The following is a 23,728-nucleotide window of genomic DNA, read 5'->3' as shown; positions in this document are numbered from 1 at the left end:
TGCCTGTGGGCCCAACGGGCATAGGGGCCCCAGAGACTTGCCAAATTTTCAATATATTGTTCTGGGAGATGTAGAATGGAGCACCAATCTTCGTCTCCTAATTAGCAGCCAATTCCCCGGTGGTCTATTGGAGAGGAAGTGGGGCAGGATCCTCACATCCACATTGCACTACTGCGCATGCTTGAACACCGACACCAAAAGTTCAGACCTATAATGATGTTAAGACGGCCCTGACTACACACTCACCCCATTGTACCCAAAATTCTTAAGCTTTTAAGGATATCCTGCTTCCTATGTTTTTCCTGACTTTTGTTCTGCCTTTTTCTTTTTACACCATTAGTACAGGATTGCAAAGTATCTTAGCACTATATATATATATATATATATATATATATATATATATATATATATATAACAAGATGTGGTAATATGTACAGTATCTTTAAATGTTTTAAAGAGAGTCAAAAGGTATACAATGCTAGCTTTATGTTAAGAAATAGGTGTGTATAAAGGAATTGTAGGTAAGTTGTAGGTAAGGAAGGTCAGCAGGTGCTCCCCACCCCCTGCTGCTTCTTACCTGAGCAGGTGGGTGCTGGGGGGAGGTGGCATGTCCTGTTTCTCAGACTGGCAGTGTGGTGCTGGGCTGTGCCATCATAGCCCCTGTACCACACCATCAGTGTATTTCTTATGTTCACAAGTGTTTGTGTGGGTTTCCTCCCACATTCGGAAGACATACTGATAGGTTAATTGGCTCCTGAGACAATTATTCCTAGTGTCTGTGTTCGGTATACATACAGATAAGCTCCACTGGGGCAGAGACTGAGGAACAATGGTCAGTGATTAAGTACTGTCTGTAAAGCGTTTCATAATATGTAGGTGCTATATAAATAACTGTTTGTAAGAAGAAGATAAAGCTGCCAGTTGCTGTTCTTTCATGTGAGCCCCCCACCACCACCAATCAGTGTGGGGGTGCCACAGGGACATTATGTCACTGACCTCCTATTTATTAGTGCACTGGGCAACCCCTTAGGTTCACATAATGGTGGCTCTATATGCGCAAGAGGTTCTGGACAATCAGAATGTGAGTGAATATATTGGATTGGTGGTGAATGGGAAGAAGTACTGAAGGCAGGACCAGATGAAGGTGCTATTTGACCATAATCACAATATAATTTCTTATCCCCCCCAAAGTTTTTATTTCACTTTAAGACCATTAATTATTGAATTGGCTCTGAATAGACAAAACAGTGAAAAGTAGTGAACCAGTGATGGGGCCGGCAGCAATCTAAACTCTCTGTGAAAATAGACACATTAACTTTTAAACAATATCTCATCACTATTTATTTATATAGCGCCACTAATTCCGCAGTGTTGTACAGAGAATGCGCTCACATCAGTCCCTGCCCCATTGGAGCTTACAGTCTAAATTCCCTAACATACACACATACAGCCTAGGGTTAATTTGATAGCAGTCAATTAACCTTCTAGTATGTTTTTGGATTGTGGGAGGAAATCTGAGCACCCACAGGAAACCCACGCAAACATGGGGAGAACATACAAACTCCTCACAGATAAGACCATGGTAGGGAATCAAAATCATGACCCTGCTGTGAGGCAGTAGTACTAACCACTACACCACCGTGCTACCCAAACTGTAGATTGACCATAAATTTTGCCTACTCTAGGCAGTTGCCTAGGCTGTCTTGTTGGTATAATTCAGAAATAGATGAAAGACAAGGCAGAAGATATCAAACAATACAAAAATATGAGAGGTCTTTTCTATGGTTATTTTTAAAAAAAACATTTCTCCATTAAGTATTACAAAGTGAAGGGTTTGGACTGTCCCACCCCTCCTGGTGACACTTTGCACTCAAGCTGTTCCTCACTGCAGTTTAAACTAAAATGGAATGTTCCATCCCTCTGCGTTTCCATTGCATTTGTGATGGGGAAGAAGCAATAGGGTGTTTTCTACTATTTCACTATCTACTGCTTAAATCAAGTACGTAAACATTTTTTTTATTTTAAGTGAGTAAACTCATGAGAAACTAATTTCTGTACATATTGATGTTCCCTGTAACATACTGTATATTGATGTGCAGACTGGTAATGTTTATCCATGTAACAAAATATAGTAAAGTAAATAAAATCAGTGCATAATAAAGTAGTTAGACAAGTCTATGCAACGGTTTTTGTTGAATGCATTATTTTGGAACTTTGTTGTATGTGATCATTTCCCTCTCATCATTTGCAAGATAATTAAAAAATATTTCTTTTGAGTTTATTTGTTTCAGTCACATCCTAATATTACCATGAAAGTGTCCACTTGTGAAGTTGTGAAAGTTAGAATAAATAATTGCATCCTTCCCTGATTGGCTGGTAAACAAACTCCTGGGAGTAAATGTATCAGGTTCTGATTTCTGCAAGCCATCGCTGCTTTAAATTTTCCCTGCAAAGCCGCCGATTTCCGGTTCTGGATACATTTACCCCCTGGAGAGACTTTATGCTGAGACAGGGTGTTATTAAAGAGTTAAGTGCAATTTCTGCCAATAGGATGCAAGCAAGCAGCATGATACTTACGAGATGAAGCAGAAGTAAAATAGACTCTCGGTTTCTGGCTTTTAGCTTGTCTGTTTCCTCCCCGAGGTGTAGCAGGCTTCCTGATGCCATCTGGAAAAATGAGAACACAAGATAATTGACCGGAGATACCAGTTTGCCAATCAGTCAAAAATGGTCATTAAACAAAATTAAAAATTGTGCCCCTGCAGGACATTTACCATTTTGTGACGTAATATTCCAATTTTAACATAAGGTGCATGGATGTGTACAGAGGCAAGTGCAAGGTTTCTAGAGCGGTGTTTCCATATATGTGTTTCCAAAGAAAACATAAAATTAAACACTGTTGGGCATATTCAATTAACTTCCGGGATTGCGGCATTGTGCGGCTGAGCACATAAAGTGGAATTACGGTACCGCTATCATATAAAATCACTTTCCCTGTTACTTCTGGTAAACAAATCATACCAGTGTGCAGACCACACATCTGTGCTGTGTAAGGCTGCTCCTCGTCACTCTCAGTGTAGTAAATAAAGTTCAGGAGGCAACATGAGAAAGTTAATCATAAATAAGGTGAAAACAAAATATTTTTACTTTTGCAAATGAGAATTATTTTCCTCTGTGAAAAGGGTAATTGAAGAATTTAAATGGACAATAGGCCGATCAACGCTTGCAATGGACATAATTATGTGTTTTACCTGCCACTACATAAACCATAAGAATGGATGTGCAACACTGATTTTAAATGAATCTAAAGAAGCCCTGCCCTTCAGAAAGTTTCAGATGTACACTAGAAACATTTTTGTTAAAGTTGGAGTGTCCATAGAAAGCAGTTTGTGCATGATATGTCTTGTTTGTATCTAAATATGTGGAAAAGTCATTTATATATGGTGCAGAGTTCTTTTTCAGGAATGGAGCAAACCAGTGACCTACACTAGCTGCACTGATCACCTCTAAATGGATAAGAATGTTCATCTAAAAGAACTGCGTTATATCTGCAATTAAAACATTGACAATTAAGTGTCTGACAATTTACTGGAACACATCTTCTTTGTTTTCTTAACCTATTGTGGACTGAGGACTGAAGGAAGTTCACAGATCTATGACAAATCCATTTTTTGTAGATTCAGGGTGTTATGGTTCCGCCAAGAGTAGCTTTATTATTTCTCAATTTATCCAAGCAAATTTTGTATTTTTCTTTACTTTGCTAGCGTAAATAGATTTCCTTTATATTACAGTAATTATGGAAAAACAAAACCGAACCACTAATGATGGGGCAGTATTTTACAAACACTTTATCAAGCAGAAAAGACTAGATTGTGGGTACATATTATTGTTAAGAATATTACTACAACATGGCAGCACAGTGGCTCAGTGGTTAGCACTTTTGCCTCACAGCGCTGGGGTCATGAGCTCGATTCCCAACCATGGCCTTATCTGTGTGGAGTCTGAATGTTCTCCCCGTGTTTGCGTGGGTTTCCTCCGGGTGCTCCGGTTTCTTCCCACACTCCAAAAAAACATACTGGTAGGTTAATTGGCTGCTAACAAATAGACCCTAATCTGTCTGTGTGTGTGTGTGTGTTAGGGAATTTAGACGGTAAGCTCCAATGAGGCAGGGACTGATGTGAGTGAGTTCTCTGTACAGCGCTGTGGAATTAGTGGTTCTATATAAATTAATGATGATAATGTTTATTGTTCTGCCATGGTAGGTAAAAATTCTAACTTGAGAATAGAATAAGCTGTGAATTCATTGTTTCATCCTAAACAATGTTTTTGAAGACGAACACTTTATTGAGTATACTGTAATGAACAAAATCTGTCAACAATTAACATGATTCAAGAGATTAGCTGTAATTAATCTCAGCAATGATTAATTACTATTTGTACTAAATAATTATAGGCATTGTTTGCACTTGCTAGTCACTTTGATACTGTTGCTTGATGTTGATGGTTTTCAAGTATTTTTCTCAGTAAATAGACAAGATTGCCATTGTAGCAAATGAGAAAATGTCTGCTATCCAATATGTTCCATCAAATAAGTTGTGACCAAGCACAATTCAGACTAAGGGTTTAGCTTCTAAAATTGTGTTTGGGGGAAGTTTGAAACCGCAACACATCTCCACAAGTTCCTGTGGTTTAGTTCTCCAGATCGCCACATTTACTATAGGGCGTTTTGAGACTGGAATGTTAAACAGACAGAAAAGGAAGGTTTTTTTTAACACCTGTTTCTAAAAAGTTATATAGCTAAAAATGCTGTTTGAGCTATCTAGCCATTCGGAACATAAGAGGAGACACCAATGATATATGAATTATAGAGGCAATCATTATTTATTTATTAAGGGGACAAAATTAATTTCTAATTAACTTATGAAGGGAAATGTTATTTTTCATTGTATTAAGGGGGCAATATTTTAGTATCATAATATTAAATATTATATGAATATATAATTATATTAAGGTGCAATAATATTTGATTGTTAATGGGGACAATAATTATTTATGATGGGGACAAAAAGTTTTATTTCATGATGGGAACATCAGTTATACTATATCTATCTATCTATCTATCTATACATATATATATATATATATATATATATATATATATATATACATGATGCACTACAAGTGCCAGAAACAGAATGTGAAATAAATACACTTCCTGATAAGGAAAATAAAGTAAGTGACATTTATTTACTTCATCAATTACTCTTATTTTTTATTTGTATTTTAATGGAGCTAGTTCAAGGCTGCTCAATACATAAAATAATAGCAATGAGCCTTGTATATTTTATTATTAGAGACTTGCTACTGCAAAATTAGCTAATATTTACTAAGGCTGCATTATTGAAGTTTTTACAACTTTGCCAAAATGATATTAGCAGAAAATATATGTAAATGTATTTATGCATTAGCGGAATATTTTATTTTTTGATTCACAATAATAGCGAAGTATGGATAGTTCTCTTTCTGTGCTAAGGATGGATTTACACTATTGGCATCCATAGGCCCACAACACTGCACAATAACCTCACAACTATCCATACATCTTTTACACAAAGCATTCTCTACCATCACTGCTTCTCTCACAGAGCACAGTATAGTGACACAATCCCTTTCATGGACATATGAGTCAGTTTATCATTGCAGATGAAAGAAAACATTGAGCCTATAAGGTAGGTATGATTAGAGCAAAGGGAGTAATGATTGGAAGAAGCCACATTTCATCCTCATCATTCCCTGTGCACAAACTAAACCTTAGTTCTGCATAATCGTTAACCATATCTGAATTTTGGACTAGACATTAGCCAATGAGACTGGAGATTGCGGTATTGGATTCGTCTAGGTCTTCTGTGATGTCATTGAAATGTGTAAATAAATATTATTGTCTTAAATAAACTGCTGGACACTAGCGTGTACACATGCCCATGTGTCAGGAAGTCCATCCCTTGACTTGTGAGCACCTAAATTCACATTATCCGCGTCTCCATGGCTGTGCTGTCTCCAACAGCTAGTAATAGATATATTTTTACTTTGCTGCCTGCTCAGCCTCCTTCCACTCACTGAATCATTAATGAAAGCGGCAGATGTAGGTGAAATCACCAGTGTTGTGACCCCTGTGGGTACTTTTTTGGGGAGAGCCCAATAATGTCTCTTCCACACAGGTGCACTGCATTCATAAATCACATCTACTTCTGGAGCTCTCATGATTGGTGTTACAGCACACCACTTGGTGTTACAGCACACCACTTGGTGTTACAGCTCACCACTTGGTGTTACAGCTCACCACTTGGCGTTACAGCACACCACTTGGCGTTACAGCACACCACTTGGCGTTACAGGACACCACTTGGCGTTACAGCACACCACTTGGCGTTACAGCACACCACTTGGCGTTACAGCACACCACTTGGCGTTACAGCACACCACTTGGCATTACAGCACACCACTTGGTGTTACAGCTCATTTTTATTCAGTGGGCAAGTTTAGTTGATACATTTTTTTATACATTGCTGAAGGGGACAACTTGAAAAACTGTCTTCACATGAAAGCACCAGGGGATACAAAAAAGGCTGTTACATTGGTAGAATGACTCTCTCAGGTCTTGTTAGAGAAAAAGTCCATCAAAGCCCCTTATTACTGGCAGACAATTTCTGACTGCAACTTCCTCTAACTCGCTGGATTATTTTATTATTTATTTTATTTACAATAACTGCTATTTTACCCCAGTGCAATCCATTTTTATATATAAAGCATGAAGAAAACAGCAATTATGTAATTTCAATGTCCAGCAACCAGTACCGATCATACCATTACCTACTGGGCTTTCATAATGTCTACATTTGTGTGGAGAAATGCCAATAATTGTCCAATAATTACTTTCAGGGACATCACGGTTTTGATATGAAATTTCTCTTTGCTGTTAATTGAAAAACTCCATTGTTCTAAAATGTTAGGTTGGAGATTTGGTGGGAATATAAATGACATACAGGCCTTGAACAGATGATGAGTTGTCTAGCTAGCTTAAAGTGAACCAGTCCACCTGCACAAGGCAGCAGCAGCCATTTTGTGGCTGAGGACAATGTTCTTGAAACTGCAGCTATGTAGTCAGTGGTAACCAGTTACTGTATATCACTGAGGCAATCTTGGTGAATTGAGAGGCTTTTCATAAATAATAATAATAATTTAGCCTACAAGACAGCTTCTTTAAAATAAAAATGATGTCACTGTTTCCTAATACATTGTCAGACGGCATTATCATCAACATTAGTAGGTTCAGTTCACAAAATGTCTTCCTTCACTCTGTGCAGACAAAAGGTGGACTTTAATGACACCTCTAGTGGTTGTTTGATTTCAATAAATAAATGAATAAAACATTGCAGGTGATAAATCACTGCCAGGATTTTACACTTTGATATTTATTGTTGCACATCTTGTTAGTTGCTTATCAGAATAGTATTTCAGGACGCTGGAACAAGATATGCTTCTCATTTCTCTCTTTTTTTTAACCAATGTCCTCAATCTCTTCCTCCAGAACTTTAAATATTAATACATCAGGCCTAATAATATACTAAATTTGGACGATTATGCAGCTCTGAGAATTTCTGACAGATGTATTAATACAGAGCATGAGATCTCACACCATCATAAGGACTTTGCTCAATCTCTCGGGCTGAAGCCTGGAATTACAGGCCTGAAAGAAATGTACCTTATCACCTGTCTATGTTAATTTATACCGACCATGTCTACACCAGGCACGGCTAATCCTTATTTCACATTCAGTGTACTCTCTTAGAGCTAATGCGTGGTAACCATACCTGGCATGTAAACGATTGTCAGCCTTTTTCTATGGGAATTTATTTTCCTTAACAAAATAATTACGCTTTCATGTGTGTGATGTGAGCTGTGTAATGATGCCTTCATTTTCAGGTCTGTGTTATTCCAGCTCATTTAGTCTGCCTTGTGTGCAATTGTTTATACAGGAGCTTGCAACTACCCAGCTTTTAATTTAGTATTCCTCTTGTAATTCCATTTATAGCATTCACATTCACTAGAAGTCTGCACTTAGGTACTGATGTTTTGTCCAGAGAGGTGGCAATTTTGTAAACAGTCAAAGTAATTTTCTGAAGCCAGGAAGCACTTGTTTTATAGTACTTGGCAGGTTTATTGTAGCTGCAGTAATTGTTTTTAGGCTACTTGTCTAGTTATGCTACAGGAATCCAATTCCATGCAATAGGTTTTAGTTTGTAATTGCTTTCTATTAATCTTACAGATTATTTGCAAGGTATAAGACAGGAGGGGAAAACTTGATAAGCTGTAACTGGGAATTAGGAAAGTGTTTTATAGAGGAAGGGAAACAAAGTGTATGTAAATCAATTTGATGTTTCAGAAAGGCGGCCAATCAGTGGAGGAACAGTGCTTCGCTGAGCCTGAAAGTAAAAACTTGGGTAGAGGTCCTGAAATGCCATTCCAGCCTCCCAGACCCCCGGCTCTGCCCTTAATTCAGAATTCTCCCTTGTTCCCATCATCCAATCTGTCTCCAAATCCAGTTACATGGACTGTATATAAGAAACAGCTCTACAATATGCATCTCACACAAGACACTCCAAAATGTTTAATTGATGCATTCATAATATCCCGCATTAACTATAGCTATTGCATTTTCAGTCTTACAGGTCTTACATAACCAGACTTTCACCTATACTATCCATTTTGAGTGCAGCGGCTAAATTAATTTCCTTCACCAAATGTTCTGCTGCTCTGTTCTGCACCAACATATATCTCATCATGTGCCCAAAGACATCACAAAATATCGCTCAACCCAATTCCTCCACTCTTCCCAAGATTTGTGTTGCTTATGCTCGCTCATTACTTGCTTCCATTCCAGGACTTTTTTGTACATAGTACAGCAAGACTCTCTCCTAGTCTCCAAACCTTCAAGCATCCACTGAATATACACCTCTTCAGGTAAACGTATCATATTCCCAAATCACCTTCTTAACCTCCCTAGAATATTCTACCTGTTTAACATTCCTCTACATGCAAAACTTACATTTATTCTCTTTCTAAACTAAAACAGCCTATTAACTCCCAAACCAACAGTGCTGTATGAGTGGACCACCTAGCCGCACTAAACACATAAATTCCCATTGCTATCTGGCTTGACCAATATTCAATCTATAGCACTTAACCTCATGTATCAAGCTCGTCTTTTTCTATAGATCGTAGCTTGTAAGCAGAAGCCTTTTACCTTTTTGTCTATTTGTTAATACCCAGTCTTGTTTCATTACTGTGTTTGCTCACAATTGTAAAGCACTGAGGAGTATTCTGGAGCTGCATAAATAAATGTTATTATTATTATTATTATTATTAATAATAATAATAATAATAATAATAATATTAACTGAGAGCTTGGAGGGAGGCTGAGACAGAAACATATATAAAGCCTTGTACACACTAGATAAAACTGTTGGCCCAAAACAGTTGGATTTGCTCGAGCAAATAGTGCAAGTCTGAAGACCAGTCATTAGTATGTGCAAGAGGTCATCAGCCAGAACTTTGAACTACTGGATCTTCCCAATTTTGCCTTCCACATAGCTTGCCAAAATTTCCAAACAGCCAGGCTTTCAACGATCAGGCTAAAAGACTCAATCACCAAGTGCTGATTGGTCAGCTTTAAATATATTAATTTGTTTTGCTTCCCCAATTTGAGCGCAGAATAGCCTTAATTTGTTCGGCGATGAATTCAACAAGGTGTTGAAAGTGATGTTTGGCAATGCAGCCCTATGTCAACTCCATAATTGTTACAAGTTAGGTGACTGTGGATCAATTTTTAATGTTGAATTTGATGGACTTGTATCATCTATCAACCTCATTACCTCCATATCTATGTAATAAACATAACTTGTTCCATCTTATCCACAGATTCTCAATTTGTTTGAGATTTGGTGACTTCTGTGATGACTGCGGTAAACTGAATTCCCTGTGATATTCCTGGAAGCATCCAAAAACTTTTCCAGCTTTGTGGCATAGAGCATTATAATGCTGAATAAGCACATTACTACTGTTAAAATGTAATTTTTTAATAAACAGATATGATTGTATCTTTAATCGCTAGTTCATTGTATTTTACTAAGACACTATTTTTTGTGTTTAATAAGTGAGATAAATAAGTCTAAGGGGTATATTTACTAAACTGCGGGTTTAAAGAAGTGGAGATGTTGCCTATAGCAACAAATCAGATTCTACCTGTCATTTTGTAGAATGTACTAAATAAATGACAGCTAGAATCTGATTGGTTGCTATAGGCAACATCTCCACTCTTTCAAACCCGCAGTTTAGTAAATCTAGCCCCAAGATTCCTATATTGAATAAATAGCATTCATTCACTAGCTACTATGAATGTTAATAAGTGTTTCATTTGAAACTTGTGACCCCTTATCTATATGTAAAAAAAAATAGATTTGCACATATAGTTAATATAAAAAAGAATTTTGTTGTATTCACAAGTCATAAATAAACACCTAGGTGTGGAAAGTAAATTCTAACTGGAAACCAGCTTCTGATTAACATTTTCAGGAAGGCTGGAATCTCTGTTCAATATCTTAATAATAAGACAAGTATTATGTAAAAGATTAAGGGCTAGATTTACTAAGCTGCGGGTTTGAAAAAGTGGGGATGTTGCCTATAGCAACCAATCAGATTATAGCTGTCATTTTGTAGAGGGTATTAAATAAATGAAAGCTAGAATCTGATTGGTTGCTATAGGCAACACCTCCACTTTTCAAACCCACAGCTTAAGAGTCTTGTAAAATGTCACTATCATACATGTTGTTAAACCCTTAAAAATTTAAGACTAAATGTGACTTCACTAACTGTAATATTTCTATTTAAGATATACCTGTTTAAATTGACCAAAAAACCCAGATGTCATCATTGCCTGAGGGACCAAAACCAAAGATAACATTTTATCCACTCAGAGAGACAGCGCTTACTGCATATTATAATTAACTTCTTTTTGGAACATTGTATAACACTGCAATAATTTATGTATATTTGTGAACTGTTTCCATTGTTTAAATGATATAAGAACATCCCTTTTACTTACTATGGACAGAAAGTTAGTAAAGAAACTCAACGTTAACATGTTGGCTGCTTTACGTAATTCAATCTTAAACTAATGTTTTATTAAATAAATGTATTTATTTTCCCTTTAAGAAACTATGATGGGAAAATCAATTATTTTCCACTTTTAAACTACACTACTGCCATGAAGGACACGACCCACATATAGTGTGGCATTTAAATATTGATTTACTCAAATATATGTTTTGGTAACACACCCCACACCATTACAGCACCAACAACACTCTGACATCTAGCAGGATGGGTCCATGAACTCATACAAAATTCATCATTGGCTGATCTTCACATGAGAGTATCAAATACTGGCATTCATCGGATAGGACAAAGCTTTCCAAGTCTCCAGTGTCCACTGGTTGTGTTTCTTAGTCCAATGTGCCTGCAATTTCGTGTTTTTTCTCAGGCAACTTAGTTGAGTTGTCAGTTAACATAGTTAAGACAAGCATAATAATTTGTGTATCCTGATAAGCCTCTTTCAGCACTAGTGTATTGGCCGGCTGACTGTAGCCATACGAGCTTCCATGCCGCTCTTGTCACATGCAGGGCCGGACTGGCCATCTGGCACTTCTGGCAAATGCCAGAAGGGCCGATGGCAGTATGGGCCGGTCCAGCTCCCTGTGATAGCCCGATTAAATGTAGAAAAAAAAAATATTTTTTTTGTGTGCAGCCGTCATGACGTGTGACGTCATGACGGCTCTGTGCGCCGGCCCGGCTCCCGCGTAGGACGAGCTGCAGTGGAGGCAGCTGTCAGTGTTGAGGTAAGTGTAGAGAATATGTGTGCAGGGAGGGGGGGGAGACAAACGGAATATGTGTGCAGGGAGGGAGGGAGACAAACGGAATATGTGTGCAGGGAGGGGGGGGGGACAAACAGAATATGTGTGCAGGGAGGGGGGGGGAGACAAACAGAATATGTGTGCAGGGGGGGAGAGGGGCAATAAATGTCTGCGGGGGGGAGAGGGGGGGAGAGGGGCAATAAATGTCTGCAGGGGGATGGGGGGTGAGTGAAAGTTCAGGGGGAAGGGAGGAGGAGTTAAAATGTCTGCAGGGGGGTGTGAGTGAAAATGTCTGCAGGGGGAAGGGGGGGTGAGTGAAAATGTCTGCAGGGGGAAGGGGGGGGGTGAGTGAAAATGTCTGCAGGGGAAGAGGGGGTGATTGAAAATGTCTGCAGGGGGAAGGGGGGGTGATTGAAAATGTCTGCAGGGGGAAGAGGGGGTGATTGAAAATGTCTGCAGGGGGAAGAGGGGGTGATTGAAAATGTCTGCAGGGGGAAGAGGGGGTGATTGAAAAGGTCTGCAAGGGGGGGGGGGCAATGGCTGTGGGGGGGGGAAATAAAAATGGCCAATGTGTGTGGGGACAGCATATGACTATAATGTGTGTGGGGGACAGTTTATGACAATAATGTGTGCTATTAAGAGAATGTGGGGCTGTTTGGGGAAAATGAGGTCTAATTATTAAATGTGATTATGAATTATTTAATGCCTGGGATGTTTGTGGGAAATGGTTATTTTTATTAAACATAAATACTATTTAATTTCTTGCTGAGGTTGTTTGGAGGGAGGGAAATAGATTTATTTATTAAAATGGGAATACTATTATTTTAATTTTGGGGCTGGAGTGAGGCCTAATTTTATAACATGGGTGCTATATTGAGTTAACATCGGTGCTGTTTGGAGTTTTCTAACTTTCATGTACCCATTTTTTTTTTCCAAATAGGGCCCCCAAAATTCCAGTATCCAGACAAGCAGCAACTGATCTAAAGACACCAGCAGCCACAAGTGGTGACAATGACAAGACAGGTAAGAGAGACCAGGACAGTCTGCCAACTGTCCTGAATTTGGTGGGTGACTGTCCCGCTGAGTCAGGATTTGGTCTGACTGCAAGGACAGTTGGGAGGTATGTCCTACTTCACATTGTACTGCTTGTGAAGGCAGAACTGTGTGCACCTAATAGTAGTGCTCACAGTATTGCCTATGTATTTGTTGAAAATGTGTCTAATAACCATATTACATCATAGGAGCCCCCTGTCTTAAGTGCCTAGGGCCCCCTGAGACTAAGTCCAGCTCTGGATAGCAGGAGGGAGCGGATAGCTACTCCCAGTCCCTGGATAGGACACAGCCTGCAGGAAAGCCGAGGAGCTCTAAGTCTCATGAGATTTATTAATCTTGTGAGACTAAGAGTTTCCCTGCTCACTCTACAGGAAGTTCCCATCCTGATGGATGTCAGCAGCATCAGAAGCATAGATAAGTACAGTGGACTGGGGGTGTTGTAATGTGCTTCTGGGGTGGAGGGGTGGCATGATAGGGAGGGCCTGATAAATGTAATGTTTTATTATAATGTATGTAATGTATGTATCAATGCCCCATCTTGACCATGCCCCCAACATAATGTGGCCACGCCCTTAGCGGCACCCAGTTTTTTTCATGCTCATCAATAGAGATGGGCCTGTATGCTTGAAATGCCAGGGCTTATTTTTAGTCCCAGTCCGGCCCTGGTCACATGTGTGTGTGCAATAACTGGACCAGCATTGCTTGTCACATCGCACATTAAAACCCCAGCAGTGCTGATGTTCCAGGTGCATACCCACGTTTCTGGTGCCCAGTAACAAGGTCATATGGTGCCTTAAATCTTTTGCCTGATGCTGTAACTAGATGCAGTGGCTCCTTACCAGCAAGAATTCTTGGAGGTGGGTCTCAATGTTCTTACGGTAGATAGTGAAGAAGGCAGCTGATACCTGAATGATAGCCTTGGCCAAACAATGAGTGTTGTTATTGTAACCTGCAAGGTAAACACAGTTGATGAATACTGGCAGCCTCCATTTAATCCGTTGAGCCTGTATTTTGCTTTGGCATGCAGTATAATGATTATGTACTAAATACATGCTCAGATAGCAGATAAGATAACCCTTCACATCAATATACAAGTGAGGCACACATGTCACAATTGCGTTTTTTACAATCCTATCATTGTTAATCAGATACATTGTCAAACACAATAATTGGTTTAAGCACATCAGAAATTTAAGCTGTCAGAGCAGAAAGATTCTGCAGTACATTAGCAATTTAGAAAAGTTGCAGGATTGTTGCATGTGTAGGAGCACAATACACACACTTCTACCAGGTTCAACCAATCGATGTGGGCAGCCCTAGTCTACTTTCTTTACTCTAAGTTCTCCCCAACTCAAACCTGTCTTTATGCATTATCAGCTTATTCCTCACCATGTGTCTCTTGCTTTATGCTAGTCACACACCCTGCGATATCACTTTGTGTGTGGTTCCAAAATAACTGCGATCTCTGAAAATGATCCTAATTAAATTAATTACATTATTAATGGATATGTTGGTAAAAGTGGTTGAAAATGTATTGCTTTTGCGTATGGTGATCTGCTCACCTCACTAACAGGTATCAGTAACTCAAGAAGTTAACTTCTGCTTGGGGTGGATCTTAGAGGCTTACCAACCTTTCACCTTCAGCTAATGCAGTACAGTAGTGGCACTCTCGCTATTGTCAGTCCTTAGGACCCTGAATAGAAAGGATCCTCCTTTATACTTTCTGCATGGCCTTACATTTTTTTTATATACGAGTCTGTCACCATGTCCTCTGTGATGGAGACAGAACAATGTACCATGTCAGACGAAACAGAGCAAGTCTATGCAGTAATAAATTAAATGAGTGACATTGGCAACAATCACAATGCCGACATTAAATGAGCAATACAGCTGCTGGACCTGCCGACACAAGACAGTGTTAAAAAAAACAGTAATAAGAGTAAAAACTATCCTCCCTCCCTCCCTCCCAAAATACCAAAAACTTGTGCTAACAGCGTGCTCTACCCCGCTCCCTAATCAGATTAACCCTAATGCTGCCGGCCCAGTGCTAGTACTAGCAAAATCTAGCAAAATCTTCTTATTTTACAGCTTGACAACACCAAAATAATCCTCTGGAACAGGCTTGGCAACAAAACAAATCATAGAGACGACACAAACTTGCTTCTGTATGCAGAAACACCCACCACATACTAAAAATATGAAATACACACGGTCTGTTTAGAACCTAGAGCTTTCTAGCGCCATGCTGAGCAGCGTGGGGCTGGTTGGCATCATGGCAAGGGAGACCCAACACTCCGGGTTCTCCTGCTAAAGAGCCACCAGCCCCGGGTTTCACATCCTAGTGCTGGTTTGAGTAAAAGCGGGAGGGACCCCAAGCTTTAGGCTATATTACCACCGTGTCTGCTGGCTGCCAGCACAAGTTTTTAACACTGTTTTGTGCCGCCAGACCCGCAGGCATTGCTCATTTAATGCGGAAATAAATTGACCACCACTGATTCTGGGAGGGGGTTGGGGGAGGCGGTGTTAGATATACCAATAACATTTATTTTAAGATCAAGTCTGAAAAAAAATATTTATTGACTTTATTTTACATCTTCCTTTGCCTGCATAGTCAATACAGGATTTGTTTTTTATGCATCTTATTTAACCTTTGCTCTTACCATCGTTTTCAATATTGTAGAAGCACATGTGATCAGAGGCCAATAGAGGAAGGCAGACTGCCAGAAACACCTGAAGCAAGCAGGCCACTTTGTATTCTTCCTCCAGGGATGAGCTTTCTGTGAAGGAATGAAGACCTGTTTAACAATGGGGCAAGAGCTCCTGAAAGAAATTATAAAACTGAACTATACATGAAACATTTCCCTGGTCAGGCCCATGCCCATTAGTCTCATGTTTACGTACAGATTTCTGCACCACTATCCCAGTCTACCATATACATTCCTGCGCCTGGTCTAAAGCCCACTACTCCACTACCCCCGTGCCTACAAAATAGTTTTTTGTACACTTATCATGACCACTAGTCCATGTCTATGATATACATTACTACGACCAGGCTTATGCCCACTGTCCTGTGCTTACCATATACATTCCTCATGCTGTCAATGTATTATTTTAAGTCAGAATTCAAATATAGTTTTATTCACAAAGCATGTTCTACATGCTCTACAATCATCTGGCATGTGTAGTATGATCCTTTCAAAGTGCCATCTAATGGTAGTAAAATGTATTGCAGAGACTTTCAATACTACACTTTGGGAAACAAACTTGATGCAATGCGACATGTTTCCTTAACATGGCAGCACGCAAGAGATTGACATAAAGACTAGGCGTTAGAAGACACGCAGTACTTCTGTCATTTAAGTGGGTCATCCAGTCATCTCATCTACTTGAGCAGGAAGGTTCAGTATCCAAAAACATTTCACCGTGCGGTAACTGGAAAGTTGCTGTGAACAGAGTAATTCATCTGTTTGGAGTAAGCACCGGATGACAGGCCATGCGTCTGTATACACACACAGACCGCAGGATTGTCAGGGGGGGGGGGGGGGGGATTACCTTCTCTTGCTACTCATGCAACTCTTTCATTATTATATCATCCTCTTGTTTCACAACCCCATCTAAGCCCCCACAGTACCTTCATTTCATTTCATTATTTATTCCTATAATTTTACTTTAAATAGGAACAAAACCGTTCATAAAAATTTATTTTTATTACTGTTGCTGATTCAACAGAGATTACCTTAGGTCGGTGCACTCAATACAAACGAATCAATCAATCTAGTTAATCTATTGTAGTATCAATAAACAATAAACAAATTTGCCTAGAATAAAAAGTTGTTTGAAGGTTATGTTCGTCTTTGACAAAACATTGATTTGTACAGCAAAAGGAGAGACACATTATGGTACATAATACTAATTTATTATTTTCGACATCCTCAGATAATGATTTGTATTTAATACCTGTTTTCATGTTTGACAGAGCCACCACCAAGCTGGGGTCAACTTCACATGGGATACCTGCCGAGGTCGCCAACTCAAAAATACTAAGTGTCACCTAGAAAATGAATGTCACCATGTTATTGATGCATAACATTTGTAAACATAACATGTTATGCTTCGCCTGACAATCTATTCCATAAAACAATAACAATAATTACAAAGTTGAAAAACAAATAAATAAAACGCAAACTGCAAAAGAAGTATTGCCCCAGGAGGCCATGAACTAATTACCTAGTGGTAAATGCTGTAAATAGCTGGGGACGGAAAAATCATACTGTGCTATTGTCTTTGCTCAAACATGTAATAGGCTGGAATAACACCAGACTCAGTGAAACAGGTTAGCCTTAATGTGCTGCATGGGGATTTTTTTTTTACTGCCTAGAGGAAAATTAGTACATTATTATTAACTACTAGTGCACGTTCAATTACCCATTCATTTCACATGACTGTATGTTTTTAAGAACAACGCTGATGTACAATAATGGCCAAAAAGGGCAAGGCAATGGAAAATGAAAGGGCTTTTCCAGAGAAGCGTTTCTTCTTTGTTCTGAATGATGTGACAACATGCTGCATTGTTGTCAAGTGAATGGAACTATAGGTCAATATGTGGCAGAACTGTTCAGTTTTACATAGAACCGCAGGTAGAGTTTCCATTCTCCTGCAAAAAAACTCCCATTCTCCTCTTCAAAAACCAGGACACTAATATATTATATTTCTAAATGTGTAAATGCCTGCCTTCCTTTTGGATGCCAAAAGTAGTCAAAAAAAAAAATATCAATATATTACTATTTATTCAATATCAATATATTACTATGTAATTTAAACTAGGTGCCTCAGAGATGAAGATTTCTAGTGGCAAAAAACAGGAAACGTAGGAACCTTCAAGAGTTCAGGGTGCGTTTATGTCAGTGAGATTTGTAGATTGTATTATATTGTATCATATTATTGTATTATATATTGTACAAGTTAACCCGTGCATGATACTCATGCATTCTAGTCAAATCAAGCTACTTAAGGTGTTAAAAAGGTCATGCATTTGGGCCATAGCCCAGGCCTCCTCAGGGGAAGAGCGTTACTTCCCGACGTAAGCGCCCTTTTTTAACGTGGTTTTGTCCACATGTCACCACCTCATCATTCTTCTCCATCACCTCATCCTTCATTTTCATCGCCACATCTATCCAGATGTCTATCCAGACACAGGGATCTCTCTCAGCGGTCCTGATTATCACACTCCTCTCACTCTGTCACCCCCGGCAACCACCAACCACTCCCCACTGTCACCCCCGACAACCACCAACCACTCCCAACTGTCACTTCTCCTTCAAGAAATATATATATATATTTTTTTTTAAATCTTTATAAACACTTTTAACAATTAACAAATTAAATTAACAAATTAAAAACATCTTAGTATACCAAATTTCAGCCCTTTCTGATTTTTTTTTTCCACACACACTAAGAATTTAGTAGGTCAGTGTATAACTCCGCCCAGCAGGTGGTGCTGCAGCTTGGTTTTATTTTTTCCACACACACACAGACAGACTAACACACGCCACTAGACATTTATATTATAGATTGTATTATAAACTGCTGCCACTGCTTCCAGCTTCAAAGTGAAGGATGTAGAATTAAGGCCTCAGTCATTAAGGAGAGCAAAGCATAAAAAATTTGTAACTTTGCACCTTGGCAAAACCATGTTACATTGGAGGGCAAGGTAAATTTAAAATGTGGGGACAGATTTATAGTTGGGGTAGGGCATGTCATATACCAACTTTAAATTTCAGTGTAAAAATAAAGTTATCAAGTATCTGTATGTTACATGAAAAAACAGGCAGTATTTAAGTTAGGTACAAAATAATAAACTAATCTGCTCCCCTTGCATTCAAACATAGTTTGTCCAGGAGCAAAAGTACTCCTTTTGTTTGCTTTGCTCTCCTAAATGACTCAGGCCCTTAGTCCTTAAGTGTAAAAGTGTACCAGCAATCTGCACAGAATGGTGGCTGAACCAATATTCAGTATATCAGTTCACCCCAGTGGTCCCAGTATATTGGAGTGGGTTCCCTTTATTAATCTTTTCTATTATTATTATTATTGTTGTTGCTATTATTGTTATTATTATTATTTTCATCTTTCTTGATCCATCATAATAAAAATGGAAAATAAAATATTTTTTCTTCTTTCTACTTGCACAAAATAACTATAATTGTGGCTCTTTGTGACTCCCCTTCACCACCAGCCAAGTGTTTTCCAACACTGGTCACTTATGATTGACTTCTAGTTGTGGAGGGGCGTGGGGAATCCCAGCTTTAGCTGTGTTTAATGCCCCATCCCTATACCGGTACACTTATTGATCACTACTTGAAAATTGCTCTTTCCTGCTGCATTTAGTAATTGTCTTTATGAAACTTATAAAAGGGTGTCAGACTCAGACTCATCATCACTGTCTCAGTGTGAGACTTTAATTGATGTACCAGAGGAATTACTATAGTGGTTATTTTTTTGCCCACTGCCTAGTGGCTAACGCATCTACTGATCACTGTGAGAACTACTCTGTCCATGTTCTGTGACAAAATATGGACACTAATGTGTATGTGAATGCCTGCCATCATTAGAGGGGTATTAAATTAGGATTTGCGGCTGTGCCTATAAAGTGCCATTACGGTACCGCAACATCGAGGATTTCTGTGCACAGCTCTATGGGGTGCGCACAAAAATCTGCAATGATGTGGTACTGGGACCCGTGCGGCCGCGAATCATGATTGAATATGCCCCTTAGAATCTTAACAACGGGACAAAATAAACCCTGCCCCCTGTCCAACCAAACTCCTCCTACAAATGGGCACATTTTTGTAATACTCCACCTATTTTCCTGTTAAGCCCTAGTCCACGAATCAGGATGTCCCTCCAAAATCAGGACCATCGGGAGGGTATGGTATGAGTGTTGTGTGGAGGAGACTGTAAGCTCCAGTGTGAATGAGTGCAATATAAATATCTGGTAATAAATAATAAGGGGCAAAGAGTTCACTTACATTTGGATCAAAATATAAAAACACTGTTTGTTGTGGGGATGGTGATGATTATAACGGAGCAGTTAGTTTGCAATTTTCTTCCCAGCTCTTATCCCCAAGGCTGATATCCTCCCCTGATATCCCAGAATTTAGTGCTTCCAATACCCTTCCCCCAGGACTGTTATCCTCGGTGTGACCGATGATAGTGATATTATTACTGCGGCTGTATTGCTTAACACTGCTGCCAGTGCTAACAGTGGTGACAACAATGATGAATCAGTGAGTGTTAATATTGTTCATTGTATTTCTGGTGATTTAGATAGGTCAGAATCAGTCCAGTCTAGCAACAGTGATGATACAGTGATGATTAATGTCATCTGGATTGATAGGAATAGGGAAGATGGGATTAGATCAGAAGATGAGAAGTTCTGTTGTAGCTGCAAGGAATGTTCTTGAAATGACCTGGATCTATGCAAGTGCTTCCAGATCAATAGCAAAGTTGTTTGTTTAATGGCAAATACTAAGACGAGAGTCAGTTTGGATTCAGAAGTATCAATGATAGTGTTGCTTATTTATATATATATATATATATATATATATATATATATATATATTTTTTGCACAATAATCGTACACATTTACAATATATAACCTTTGTGAATATATTAGTAGTGTTCTTCTGACAATACATAACTATATTGTACGGCTTTAGGAGCAACAAAAAGTCATCAACATCTATAATGTCATGGACACATTCCAAGCTGACATAATAGGCAATTACAAATCATTAGGGGACTTAGCCGACTTGCTGAGAGATGCTGAGCTCAGCCTTGTGTTGTGCGCAAATAATAAGAATGTGCTGTAGCCACATCCCAGGAATAAATAAACAGGATCCCCAGGAGTGCGCAACATGTTCATGGCAAATAGACCGACAGATCCTAACTATGGTTCTGAATCTATTGCCTTCGCAGAAACCTAAGTTCTTTTTGCACTGCAAATAAAATAGATACTGGTGTATCGTATGTAGCTGTTATATTGCAATATTTCACAATCACAATAGCTTTAAATTCTTTAATTAATGTTTGCTGTTAACATTCACATTCCTATAGACGTCCATTTTGAGGGTCCAACTAAAATGATCACCATCTACATGTATAGCACCTGGCTAGGGCTTAACCACAACTTCCCCCCATTCCCAATATAAGTTAGGACCTTATCGTGCATGCTAGAAGTTACTTTACCATTTTTCCGTCTGGTTTCATCTAAGCTGGATGTTATATTTAAAGGTGCAGGGCTGGTAACTGGTAGCAAGAAAGTGTCAACAGGCTTTGTGTATAATAGCTAGGCAGGAGGAATCTTTCACAGCCTGAGAAAGGACGTGTATGGCCCAATTCCCCAGGGGCGCAGCATATATATAAACCATTGAAATTATGAAATGAATACTAGCTATAAAGTCCAGCATGTCTTATAAAGTAATATAGGAAGGGAGATCCAGCAAAAAAATAATGATCATAATTCATCCTAGCATCAATGGCTGCATATATGTATAAATCAATGGGCCCTTAACACATATCAGATGGGCCCCTAACACATATCGAAATTAAATACTAACTTCTTAGTGAAGTCATGTCCCCAATTATATCCCTAATATTGTCTTATTTCATGTATCTCTGTGTAAATGTGTCACTGGTTGATTAAAGGTAAAATTATTTTTTAAGAATTACCACTGAGTTGTGTACAGTGTAAGTCATAAAAGGCTGTTGTATAAACCTTATTAGCATACACACAGCCCTCTCCTAGTTACTTTATGGGATTGGAGGGCTGAGCTATAGAATCAGATTTATAAGGCCACTATACGTTATCAAGTATTGTCATATCCCAATAGGCCAATCTGTGTTGGGGAATAGGTCCATATTTCTGCATCCTCCCACAACGTATAAGAAATTGTGTAACTTTTTTTCTACTTCTGTAGGGTATTATTTAGCTAATTATAACTCAGGTTGATTTTAAGCTTAGATTTTAGATTGAGTTAGGGCATGGAGTGACCAAGAATTACTGTAAGAGTTCAGCCCTTGAAAGAAAACTGGTGGTGGCTGAATTTTGAAATTAATAGTAAGTGTGTCCTATAAAAAGTGGATTTTTCCTCCTCTGTCACCCTATAGAAGAGCTTGATACCCACTCAGCAAAACTAGTCTCACATATTTTGCTGGCCTCTAGATGTTTGGTAGGTAAATTATGGAAGCGGGCGGACCCCCCCCCCCCCTTACCCCCCTTTTATCTAAGATCCTATGTTTGGTTCAAATCACCTCCCCTCTACGAGATAAAAAAGACAAGTTTCACCAAGTCTGGGATCCCTGGTTCTATCTTTAGCATCTCCACCTCACCCCCTCCCCCCATAGTAGCCCCAAACCCACCCCTGAATAATCCTGGGCCTAGTGTTTTCTGAAGTCCCTAATCCTTTTATAGTGTATTCTATGTTTTATGAGAGCAAAACATGATCATCATCAGCTATTTATATAGCGCCACTAATGCCGTAGCGATGTGCAGAGAACTCACTCACATCAGTCCCTGCCCCATTGTAGCTTACAGTCTAAATTCCCTAACATACTCACACAGACCAAGAGAGACTAGGGTCAATCTAATAGCAGCCAATAAACCTACTAGTATGTATTGAAGTATGTAAGGAAACCAGAGCACCTGGAGAAAACACATGCAAACACGAGGAGAACATACTTATCTTTTCACAGCACTCACACATCTCCTGCTCCCTCCACTACTCTCGCTACTGCAACGCCTATCCATTTGAACTGGGGGGAGGAGTGCAAACTTGGACTGGGGGGGGGGGAGGAGATACATCATGAAGCAGAATGGAACCAATTAGGAAGAATTTTAAGCAGATCAAAACTGATAAGGGCAAATTCCGCTGGAAAAGCTTGCAATATTATGCAGGCCAATGTGGAATTGGGAGATATTTCCATAGAACTGTTCTAAAAACTTCACTCGGCTGTACCCCAACACCAGTAGAGCTATGGCATCAAAATAAATACTCTACTTTATTATTGTCATCTATTACTTTATACATCATATCGTGTGTCTGTGCATGGTGGGAGTGACTACCAATGTGGAGAACTTGGTTGGTTCAGCTGGGCACCAGGATTTTAAAAATGTAGCAATGTCCCTTGGGGTTGTTGAGAGGATTTTCTAAGTGAGATACTTGGTATTATACTGTATAATAATACTTGGAAGTTCAAACACTAGTAAAGAGAGTAGCAGATAAGACCCAGTTCACTTAAAAAAACATTTATATTTACATTAAGGCAATACAATCAAAGCCGTCTTAACACATGGGCACGCTAGGCAGTTGCCCGGGGGGGGCCCAACCAGCACAGGGGCCCCATAGGCTTGCCAACTTTTCAGTATATTATTCCAGGAGACTTATTCAGAACCTTCAAACTCTCATTATTAAAATGTTTAGATGGACTAATCACCTCAGTATCAGCTGTTATCTGTACATGTGATCTTGCTGTTGTGAATACATATCTTGACCTTGACGATAACAACGTATACGTACTAATTGTACATAAGCAAGATAAAATCAGCACACAATTTTTTCAAGCCGTAAAGCTATAATAAAGTTCTTCTAATATTTTTAACAGTCCATGTGAGGTGCCTCCCCCTGCTACTGACTAAAGGTAAATAATG

General features: G+C 39.1%; 1 protein-coding gene across 1 annotated transcript in view; it reads right to left on the bottom strand.

Annotated features, from left to right (window-relative positions):
* Window positions 1-23,728, bottom strand: part of NCKAP1L (NCK associated protein 1 like) — a 163,207-nt gene that overhangs the window by 18,487 nt on the left and 120,992 nt on the right. Inside the window, exons 27-30 of the mRNA XM_075199242.1 lie at window positions 16,980-17,073; window positions 15,683-15,799; window positions 13,862-13,971; window positions 2,578-2,667 (exon numbers count right to left, since the gene is read on the bottom strand). Coding sequence (XP_075055343.1) covers window positions 2,578-2,667; window positions 13,862-13,971; window positions 15,683-15,799; window positions 16,980-17,073 — 411 coding nt within the window. The remainder of the gene's footprint in view (window positions 1-2,577; window positions 2,668-13,861; window positions 13,972-15,682; window positions 15,800-16,979; window positions 17,074-23,728) is intronic.

Source organism: Mixophyes fleayi, chromosome 2 (genome assembly GCF_038048845.1).
Source record: "Mixophyes fleayi isolate aMixFle1 chromosome 2, aMixFle1.hap1, whole genome shotgun sequence".
Classification (NCBI taxonomy): Eukaryota; Metazoa; Chordata; class Amphibia; order Anura; family Limnodynastidae; genus Mixophyes; species Mixophyes fleayi.
Note: the sequence above shows the minus strand (reverse complement) of the source record. Positions and strands in the feature narration are given on the sequence as shown.